The 10,650-nt window shown below is 36.9% G+C and overlaps 7 protein-coding genes across 7 annotated transcripts; 4 read left to right on the top strand and 3 right to left on the bottom strand. All coding sequences in view use genetic code 12, as the record gives it.

The window, feature by feature from the left end:
• Positions 1–197: 197 nt before the first annotated feature.
• Positions 198–1,091, top strand: SPE3 (spermidine synthase; the record flags this gene model as incomplete). The annotated part of the gene is made up of 1 exon (XM_049323983.1): positions 198–1,091. One exon carries the CDS (start codon positions 198–200, stop codon positions 1,089–1,091), a length of 894 nt encoding a protein of 297 aa, XP_049180276.1.
• A 668-nt stretch (positions 1,092–1,759) lies between these two features.
• On the top strand, positions 1,760–3,140 carry GTR1 (Rag GTPase; the record flags this gene model as incomplete). The annotated part of the gene is made up of 2 exons (XM_049323982.1): positions 1,760–1,784; positions 2,095–3,140. The coding sequence occupies 2 exons, from the start codon at positions 1,760–1,762 to the stop codon at positions 3,138–3,140; spliced, it is 1,071 nt and encodes a 356-aa protein (XP_049180275.1).
• Positions 3,141–3,544: 404 nt separating this feature from the next.
• ERG9 (bifunctional farnesyl-diphosphate farnesyltransferase/squalene synthase) lies at positions 3,545–4,888 on the top strand (the record flags this gene model as incomplete). The annotated part of the gene is made up of 1 exon (XM_049323981.1): positions 3,545–4,888. The coding sequence occupies one exon, from the start codon at positions 3,545–3,547 to the stop codon at positions 4,886–4,888; it is 1,344 nt and encodes a 447-aa protein (XP_049180274.1).
• A 487-nt stretch (positions 4,889–5,375) lies between these two features.
• KGF56_002720 (uncharacterized protein) lies at positions 5,376–6,779 on the top strand (the record flags this gene model as incomplete). Its single annotated transcript, XM_049323980.1, has 1 exon — positions 5,376–6,779. One exon carries the CDS (start codon positions 5,376–5,378, stop codon positions 6,777–6,779), a length of 1,404 nt encoding a protein of 467 aa, XP_049180273.1.
• Positions 6,780–6,865: 86 nt separating this feature from the next.
• Positions 6,866–8,383, bottom strand: KGF56_002719 (uncharacterized protein; the record flags this gene model as incomplete). The annotated part of the gene is made up of 1 exon (XM_049323979.1): positions 6,866–8,383. The coding sequence occupies one exon, from the start codon at positions 8,381–8,383 to the stop codon at positions 6,866–6,868; it is 1,518 nt and encodes a 505-aa protein (XP_049180272.1).
• Positions 8,384–8,685: 302 nt separating this feature from the next.
• KGF56_002718 (uncharacterized protein) lies at positions 8,686–9,291 on the bottom strand (the record flags this gene model as incomplete). Its single annotated transcript, XM_049323978.1, has 1 exon — positions 8,686–9,291. The coding sequence occupies one exon, from the start codon at positions 9,289–9,291 to the stop codon at positions 8,686–8,688; it is 606 nt and encodes a 201-aa protein (XP_049180271.1).
• A 497-nt stretch (positions 9,292–9,788) lies between these two features.
• On the bottom strand, positions 9,789–10,388 carry PST1 (Pst1p; the record flags this gene model as incomplete). Its single annotated transcript, XM_049323977.1, has 1 exon — positions 9,789–10,388. The coding sequence occupies one exon, from the start codon at positions 10,386–10,388 to the stop codon at positions 9,789–9,791; it is 600 nt and encodes a 199-aa protein (XP_049180270.1).
• Positions 10,389–10,650: the final 262 nt, after the last annotated feature.

The following is a 10,650-nucleotide window of genomic DNA, read 5'->3' as shown; positions in this document are numbered from 1 at the left end:
TCGGTATCTTAGACAATATTAAATACTTTTATAGTTGAAAAAAAAAAAATAAAAAGAAAAGAAAAAAAAAAAAATTATTGATGAGATGATCATCACCGTTATTTGCAAAATCCCTTTCAATTAAATCTTTCTTAATTACTCAATTGCCTCTTCCTCCCTCTAAATCTTCACCGACTACTCACAAGATATACGCAATAATGGCTGAAAAATTATCACACCCATCAATCAAGAATGGTTGGTTTGCGGAAATTTCAGAAACCATGTGGCCAGGTCAAGCTATGTCACTTGAAGTTGAAGAAATCTTGCACGTTGAGAAATCCAAATACCAAGATGTCCTAGTTTTCAAATCAAAGACTTATGGTAATGTTTTGGTATTGGACAACTGTATTCAAGTCACCGAACGTGATGAATTCTCCTACCAAGAAATGATCACTCATTTAGCATTGAACTCATGCCCCAATCCAAAGAAAGCTTTAGTAATTGGTGGTGGTGATGGCGGTGTTTTGAGAGAGATTTTAAAACACAAATGTATTGAAGAAGCATGGCTTTGTGACATCGACGAGACTGTTATTGAGGTGTCAAAGAAATATTTACCGGAAATGGCAGCTTCTTATAAAGACCCAAGAACAAAAGTTCATATTGGCGATGGGTTCAAGTTCTTAGAGGAGTACAAAAACCAATTTGATGTTATCATCACCGACTCATCAGACCCCGAGGGCCCAGCCGAATCATTATTTCAAAAACCATATTTTGAGTTATTGAAAAATGCCTTGACTGAAAAGGGAGTTATTACTACACAGGCAGAAAACATGTGGATCCACTTGGACATTATCTCAAAATTGAAGAAAGATTGCTCTGATATTTTCCCTGTTGTTGAATATGCTTATACCATGATTCCTACTTATCCATCTGGATCAATTGGATTCATGGTTTGTTCAAAAGACCCAAATGCAAACGTTAAGAAACCTATTAGATTTGAATGGGATGACGAGTTTGTTGCTAAAAACTTGAAATATTATAATAGACAAATCCATGAAGCTTCATTTGTTTTACCAACTTGGGTCGATCAAAAATTAAACAAGAACCTTTAAAATGCTGTTTGTTGGCATATGTATAGCTTATTATAGCAATGAATTGACTTGTTTAGCCAATAACCTTGAACTTGAACAGGTTTTTGCACATTATTCTCTAATTTCAGCCTAGTCTTATAGGCTAATGTACTATCATGCAGAGATCACAGAGGGAGACAGAAAGCTCAAATTATTATTATTATTATTTTTTTTTTCTTTTCGCAGCAATGACCACAATCCACCGCGACGACACTATCAAGCAGAGCGAGATAGTGGAGCAGCACTGACTAGTGACACTAGGGTGACAGAAGGTCATGACCTTGACTACAAGACTCGTTCTCACCGTTTTAATTGTGGGGGCTTGTGAATTGCGTTTTCAACCCCGTGTTTCCAACTTGAACAATAGCACTTTCTAGCCTCAATTTTGATTGGAATGTGAGTAGAAAAAGATATCCAAATAGAGTATCATGTTCATTTGGAAAGGTGTCTTATACTGCTACATGGGTGATACTTGCGCGCCCCCCCCCTTTTTTTTTAGATGTTGAATTACAAGTTGAGAGTTGTTTATTTTGTACATACCATATATCATGCATTTGGGAGCGTGATACTTATTTTATTGTCCATAAAAAGAGCTTTGGGTCTAGTTTCGATCAGTAGAAATATGTTACTCTACGTATTATAGACGAGTCATGCTGGTATATCCAATTGACCCAAGTATGTGGAAACTACAAGTCTCTATAGATGTAACAGATTAAGAGAAGGGAGAGTTAAGAAGATTGTTGAAGCATATTGCACACACACACACACACACACACACTTTTTCTGAAAGTCGTGCACACGAGCACACACACTTTCTTCAATATTTGTTTACGATATTTTTATAGGGCGATGTACAAGATAACCAAGCTAAAAGAGGGTAGATAAGGAATTTATCGCTTATACCCTTGGGCTAGCGATAAATATACAAGGATTTTTTAAATGTCTCATGGTTCTAGAAAAAAGCTTTTGCTTATGGGCCGATCAGGTTCCGGCAAGTCGTCAATGAGGTCAATTATTTTCTCCAATTATTCAGCATTCGACACTAGGAGACTAGGTGCAACAATGGATGTAGAGCTTTCGCATTTGCGGTTTTTGGGAAATATGTCTTTGACATTGTGGGACTGTGGGGGTCAAGATGTGTTTATGGAGAACTACTTTTCCAACCAGAAAGACCACATTTTCAAAATGGTGCAAGTCTTGATTCATGTATTTGATGTTGAGAGTAAACTGATAAATAAGGATATTGAGATATTTGTCAAGAGTTTGACAAACTTGCAGAAATATAGCCCCGATGCAAAGATATTTGTTTTATTGCATAAAATGGACCTTGTCCAAATAGACAAGAGACAGGAACTACTAACTATTATGATGGATAAATTGCAAAAAATTAGTAATCCGTTTCAGTTTAAGTTGGTGGGATTCCCTACATCTATTTGGGACGAGAGTCTATATAAGGCTTGGTCGCAGATTGTGTGTTCTTTGATACCAAACATCAACCAATTCAACAGCAACTTGATCAAGTTCAATTCGATCTTGGACGCTGAAGAAATTATACTATTTGAAAAAACAACGTTTTTGGTCATTTCGTCAACTGCATCAATAAAACAACAGCAAAATTTGGAAAAACTACAACAACTGCAACAACAGAATTCAAGGCAACACTTGGCAAGCCCGAATAGTGGTGGTAGTGGTGGTGGTGCACCCTCACTAGGAGAGCCACAAATGCATGATAGTCCAAATGAAGAATTGGATCCTAAACGATTTGAAAAAATATCCAATATAATCAAAACATACAAGCAATCCATATCCAAACTAAGGACCAATTTCAGTAATTTAATCATTAGAGGAAGTAATGGTACCAATTTCTACTTGGACATTTTAACGGCAAATATGTTGATCATGATTGTTTTAAAGACGCAAAATGAAGTAGAGGCTAATGGAGTCGAGATAATTCAAAATGAAGAACTACTAGTATTAGATAACATCAGAGCAGCTAGAAAATGGTTTGAAAAGATTGAAAATCCCAAGTAAAACTTTGAAACCGTCTACCAAACATATATATATATATATATATATATACACATTATAAATAGCCATACATGTAACCTCTTGAGCTGGCGTCAAACCTTGAAAATTCTCTCGCTTAAAAAAATTCATCGTTCACAATGCTCCGAAAACTAAAGCGACAATACGACAGAGAAGAGAGAGAAAAAAAGAATTCGACCAAAGTGATAACCAGGCGAAGGAATGAGAAAGTCTTTTTTTATAGACAAGGTTTTGGTCACCGAGTAGAATCAAGTGTCAAGTATAGTAAGCTATTGGTGAACTTTTTAAGGATCAATTGACCAACTATTCTGTAATTTTAATAGCAGCGAATCCAAAAAGGTAGCTGAAGGTAGAGGAAAGAGCCCAATACAAAAATAAAAAAAATTTTAATGGGAAAGCTTTTACAATTATTAACTCATCCCACTGAGTTGAGAGCTCTTATTCAGTTAATGGGGTTTAGACAGTTGTTTCACCCAAAGAGTTCCGATGCTAAATCAAAAACAATTGTTAGATGTTACGAGCTACTCCATTTAACGTCGAGATCGTTTGCTGCTGTGATTGAAGAGTTACATCCTGAATTGAGAGACGCGATTATGATTTTTTATCTTGTGTTGAGAGCACTAGATACTATCGAAGATGATATGACTATCCCATCAGAGACTAAAGTTCCACTTTTACGTTGTTTTGACGAGAAGCTCGACTTGAAGGATTGGACATTTACAGGTAGTGGCCCCAATGAAAAGGATAGAGCTGTTTTAGTTGATTTTGATCAAATCCTTTCTGTTTACCATGATTTGAAACCACAGTATCAGGAAATTATCAAAGACATTACACACAAGATGGGAAACGGGATGGCAGACTATATATTGGATGAGAATTTCAACCTCAATGGTTTGAACACCATCGAGGATTATGATTTGTACTGTCATTATGTTGCAGGTTTGGTTGGAGAGGGATTGACAAAATTGATGGTTTTGGCTGGGCTCTCTGATCAAAGCTTGGTTGAAGACAAGTTTGTGAAATCTAACTCAATGGGGTTATTTTTGCAAAAGACGAATATCATCAGAGATTACCACGAGGACTTAAAAGACGGTCGGTCTTTTTGGCCACAAGAAATCTGGTCAAAGTATACTACCGCGCTCCCACTGTTCCATGAAGATCCTGCTTCGCAAGAGCAAGGATTGGCTTGTATTAGTGAATTGGTCTTAAATGCACTTGGCCATGTTGAACATGTCTTGGAGTTTTTATCCTTGGTGAAAGATCCATCGACTTTTTCGTTTTGTTCTATACCACAGGTAATGGCTATAGCTACTTTAGCAGAGGTTTACAACAACCCTAAAGTATTACACAGAGTGGTCAAAATAAGAAAAGGTACTACTTGCAAATTGATTTTGGAAAGCAGAACACTTCCAGGTGTGGTCAAAATATTCAGGCATTACATTCAAGTGATTAATCACAAGTCTTCAGTAAGGGATCCAAACTATTTGAAAATTGGAATAAAATGTGGTGAAATCGAGCAGTTCTGTGAAAGCATGTATCCATCTTCATATGCTTTGCCAAAAGGAGTCAAACCGCCCAAAGGTCCCTTGTATAAGATTTTGCATAGCAGAAAATCAATCGATGATAGTGTGCAAAAAATTATTGACCAAGAAAACTTCAACACTAATGCCGTCTTGGGGTTTATTGGTGTGCTATTGGCTGGTATTCTTATCTACTTATATGAGCACAGATAGGGCCCTACCCTTGAAGTACTAGTTAGTATAATGATTGGCTACCTTTTTTTTTCTTTTCATAATGGTTTACTTTTCACAACAACTGAACATAATTTGTTTATCTATTGTTTCCCCCCCCCTATTTTATGGCTAGGTTTAGCTCTATTATGCTAGTACGTACAGTTGTACAAAGTTTGGTTTGATTCAGCTAGGCTTGGCTTGGCTTGGAGCATTAGCTTCCGTTTTCATAGCCTCAATTTCTTTGTCACGAATAAAATGAAGCTACCTTTAAGAAAGTTGGCTCCTAATCGGTAGCTCTCGTCTCAGCATTTTTCTTTAAATATAATCTTCTCGATCATATAGAACGTTGGGTTCCCCTAGTCAAATCTTACAAAGAATATCACGACGGCGTTGTTGCTATATACATTCTTCTTTGCTGCTAGATAAACCACAGGTACATTGATACATACGTGTATGTATATATATATATATATGTGTATACATAGGTATGTTAAAAGAAGAGACGAGCTCGAGGCTACAAAACACAGTCAGTTTCCCCATTAAAGTACTTAATTGGTCTCCCCATATAAATACTGATTCGAGTATTTCAACTCCGATATTACTACAAGATAAAAACGGACCATGTCCCTTGATCGCATTGGTTAATACTTTGCTTTTAAAAGACGATTTTCAAAGAGTAGACGTTGGTAATGATAGTGTACGAGAGGTACCACAAGACATGACGTCATTAAGTAACTTGAAGCACGAATTACTAAAGAGTTACCACAAGACTGGTTTAATTGAGTTAAACGAAGTCTTGAGTTTGGTTGGTAACTTATTATTGACATTTGCCGAAACTCTGCAGAATTTAAAGCCAGAAGTCGTTGACAAGTTATTGATGCAATTGCCCCAGTTGCATACTGGACTAGATGTGAATCCAAATCTTTTGGATGGTTCTTTTTCCTCAAACTTAGCAACCCAATTGTTTGAGGTTTTTGGATTAAACTTTAGACATGGTTGGGTATTTGACCAACCGCAACCTCCTCGCATTGTTAGTGATGAAGACGAGGACTTGGTGACACATTTGAATAATACAACAATTATTGAGAAGGTTAGTGACCAGAGACGCTTAACTAATATAATCCAACATTTGAAAACCTTTGATGATATCCAAGACTATCTTTTAGCGCAAGAAGCGAGTACACTTGAGGTGGTACAAAACCAAAATTTGCTCGAAACGTGGTTAGACCAAAATTGTACACAATTAACGCTTTCGGGATTGGCCAAGCTTGATAGAGACCTAGAAAAAGATGAGTTTATCATCTTTTTTAGAAACAATCACTTGAACACATTGTTCAAAAAAGGCTCCAATGAGTTATATTTGCTTGTGACAGATGCCTCCTTTCAAAACAAAAGTTTGAGTAGTCAAATTGTTTGGCAAAGTTTAGCATCTGTCTCTGGGAATGAGGATTTATTTTTTACTGGTAATTTCACGCCCGTTTTGGACATCGATCAAGATTTGTCATATGCTGCAAATACTGGTTATGATAACACATTCGATTCCGATTTGCTTCTACTGAAACAGTTACAAGAGGAAGAAGATGCAGCTATAGCTAAAAGATTACAGGAAAAATATAGCAACAGAGAGAAAAAATTACAAAATATTAACAATCCCACCCATACAAAAGTATCTTCTAACTTTAGATTAAAGCAGAAAGCTAAATCAAAGGAGAAACACACTAATGCAGCAGCAGCAGCAACTGCTGCAGATGCCCATGCCGTCGTCGTTGATACAGCAAATCCAATGCCTTTATCAAAGACATCGCCACCAATAGTTGTACAGACAAAAGTTAAAAATCCCGAAAAGGTTGCTGGGAAAAAGAAGAAATTATTTGGTCTCTTCAGTAAATAAGATTGAAACTGAGATTGACATTTTTTTGAAAAAAAGGACTGATATGGAATGATACTAGACTTTAAATAGAATGCTTTTTATTGCTTTCAATTGTCGCTATAATCGTCTTTCTCTTTCTCTGTAGGGCCGTTCAGGGTCTCCTCTTTTGAGTCCTCTTGTTCTGGTTGTTGCTCTATTTTAGTTTCCGCATCATGATCCTGTTCATGCTCATTCTCGTTCTCCTGCTCCAGATCATGCTCATGCTGATGCTCGTTTTCTTTTTCGTTTTCGTTCTCCTGCACCTGCACCTGCGCTTGCTCTTGCTCTTGTTCCTTCTCTTCCACCACCTCTTCTTCATCATCCTCATCTTCCCCTTCATACTCCATAGGATCGTATTCTGATCTCACTTTATCCATTTCTTTCAACTCATTAGTTGTTGGTTCTCTTAATTTGAATAACACTCCATCGTAAGTTCTTTCCTTAACAAACTTGTTAATCTCAGAATTTGTAGAAGCTCTATACTTTCTCAATTCAACTTTTCCTGATACGGGTGTATAATAAGCAACTTTCCTCTTTTTTGCAATCTCGCCATTTTCATTCAATTGAGGAATAAATTTGATAGCCAATTCTTGATCGGAACTCGGATATTCCTGATACTGCATGTCATAATTCTTTACAAACTTGAAATTAAAATCTGGTCCTGTTTCGTCCTCCACGTCTAATAAATTAATAGGCTTTTCTGGCTCAGTCGAGTGTAATTTTTGATAAATTTGATTTGCTTGATTTTCGTCATCGAGCTCAAACATCGTTATCCATTCTCCATCCTCGGAGTTGATAGGTCTAAAAATAGATGATTCCTGTTTTTGCTTTTGGAATTTCTCATTGAATGAGGCTCCTTGCTTTCTTTTCAATGTTTTCAACTCTCGGTCGACTGAAGCACTTCCAACAAATCTCAAATTCATGAAAATATTGTCCATCATTGATGTATCTGGTAACAATGGCCAGACATCAACAGCTTTCAAGTGTTTCTTTCTTGGATGTTTTATCATAAATTTATCTTGCAAAGTATTATTTGCTGCTGTAAATGTTTCTTCTACTGCTTCTAATTGAGCATCAGCGTCCAAGTCATGGGACTCGCTGTTCCTCAACTTTTCATTCACTTTGATTTCCTCAGAATGTGTGGTTATTGCACTCGTTGCCTTGGGCAAGGACCTTTCCGATATATATTCTGTTCTTCTTAAAAAGGATACAGCAGGTTCCGATTTATTGATACTGCCAATACCTGCATCTCTCAACAAAGCTCGATCTTTGGGATGTAAAGGTATAGGCTCGTCATTTCTTGTTAGCTGGCCTATACTCGAAGGTTTACCGTAATCGAGAAATCCGTTATTATTAATTAAGTTCAATTCTAATCCTAAATGGTCATCTATCCTCTCCATCAAATTTTGAAAGTTTTCTTTACGAAACAAAGATGAAAGTAGTTGTTCTCCTTCTGTTTTGGGCGATACAGGTGTTGTGGTATTGTACTCAATGAATTTCGGGTTCAAGGGAGGAGGCGGTAGGTTATTAGTATACCTTATTTTGGCAATATAATCTTGCCTCACAGGCTTATTCCTCAAAGACATGGCCCCAATATACTATTGTTTGTGGTTATCTATATAAATCCCCAACCTTCAATAGAAAAAGTTTTTACTTAATTGAAGTTCACGAAATTTTTCATAGAGAAAAAATAAAAAAAAAAAAAAAAAGAGTAAGAGTAAGAGTGAGAGTAATAGTAAGAGTAAGAGCAAGAGTAGAGTAAGAGTAAGAGTGAGAGTAGAGTAAGAGTAAGAGTGAGAGTAAGAGTGAGAATAAGAGATGGAGATGGTGGCCCTTTTGTAAGTTGATACTATTATCATTTCAATACTTGTACAACATGTAAAAGCTTCTACTGCTTCCATTTAGTAATCATCTCGACGAAATCGTGACCTTGTTGCTTAGCAATTGATTTTTCAAGTTCAGTAACTTGTCTAGATCCATCACCAGCAGCAAATGTTCCAGCGCCCCAAGGAGAACCACCATGAACTTCTTCTAAATTTGTTTGCTGAGGGTGTCCGTAACCGAATGGAACATATATGATTCCATGGTGGGCCAATGTACTCAAGGTATTAATCACTGTTGTTTCTTGACCTCCTCCTGGAGTTCCAGTACTAACAAAGACACCAGCATGTTTTCCTCTTAAAGCTCCTGATGCCCACAAGCCACCGGTACCATCCCAGAACGATTTCCATTGAGCAGGCATATTTCCGTATCTTGTTGGAATACCAAGTAAATACGCATCGTATTTAGTGAGTGTTTCGTTATCAGCAATTGGCAAGTCCAATTTTGGTTTAGCATGAACCAATTTCAATATTTCTGGCGATAGTGTCTCTTTAACTTGAAACATATCGGCCTTGACACCAGCTGACTCGACCCCTAATTTAGCCGATTGGGCTAAGGTGTAAACATGGTGATACAAGGAGTAAAGGATAATTGCAACTCTAGGTTTAGACATGGCTCAACTTGTAGACCACAAAAAAGAAGCCCTCAACCCCTTCCCCATTAGGCTCTCTCATCTCTTTAAATAGTCTAAACCTGAGTTAACCGTAAAAGGGCGCCACTTAGTAAGATCTTACTAAAGTGAGAAAAACACGCAATATATTGGCACATACAAATAATCTCCATCTTTCTTTTTGTGTACGATGCACAATGCATAACTATTAGGGGGTGGAAAAATCAATAGGGATATACAAGCAATCATAATGGATTACATACAGAGAGTACAATTCCAGAACAGGATTAAACTTATTACTAATTTTAAGGAAATACTAGATATAATAGTTTCGAATTAACAGTGCCCCAAGCCTAATTGGCCAGGCCAGGCCTGGCTAAATGTTGCACCTCTTTTCTCATCTCTTCATAATGGACATCATTTGTATTTTTTAATTGGTTTTTTTCCATTTATAGAAAAGCTACATTATAAATACTAATAAAAACTATCTAGCTCATTATCTACTTTTTTGGTTCTCTTGTAATAGCTTGGTAAAAATCGTGACCCTGTTGTTTAGCAAATCCCTTTTCTAAATCATTTGGCTTTCTCAGTCCGTCAGCACCGGCAAATGCACCAGCTCCCCAAGGAGAACCACCATGAACAATTTCCAAATTGGTCATGTCGGAATAGCCGTAGCCAAATGGAACGTAGATTATACCATGGTGGGTTAAAGTGCTCAATGAATTGATAACTGTGGTTTCTTGACCACCTCCCGGGGTTCCAGTAGTTACAAAAACACCAGCAAATTTGTATCTCAATTCTTGCTTGGCCCAAATTCCACCTGTTCTATCCCAAAATGCTTTCCATTGAGCTGGGAAATTTCCAAATCTAGTTGGAATACCAAATAAGAACGCATCATAGTCTAATAAAGTTTGAGTCGTTGCAACAGGGATCTCTGGTTTTGCTGGAGCATGCATTTTTTGCAATACCTCTTCAGACAAAGTCTCTTCAACTTGATAAATGTCAGCTTGACCACCGGCTGACTCGACACCTTTCTTTTCTTCTAATGCAAGATCATAAACATGTCCGTATAATGAGTAAATGATAATAGCAACCTTCATTGTTGTAGAGGGAAAACAGAATTTGTTGAAAAATTTCCAATTGAATTTACATAGAAAAGATGCTGATACTCACCCTCCTTTATATACATAAATACACATAAATACATATAGTGTAGACTATAAAAAGGGGAGACTAGGAGACTATTTCTAAACGCATACTGCTTAAACATTATTGTTGCTTAAACCTCCAAGGTCACTTACGGATTTTTTTTTTTTTTTAGCTCTCTTTGGTCCTCGTGGTCAGTTAGGCGGCGTTAATAGA

This window comes from Candida oxycetoniae (assembly GCF_023343755.2).
Source record: "Candida oxycetoniae strain CBS 10844 chromosome Unknown scaffold30, whole genome shotgun sequence".
NCBI lineage: Eukaryota > Fungi > Ascomycota > Pichiomycetes > Serinales > Debaryomycetaceae > Lodderomyces > Lodderomyces oxycetoniae.
Note: the sequence above shows the minus strand (reverse complement) of the source record. Positions and strands in the feature narration are given on the sequence as shown.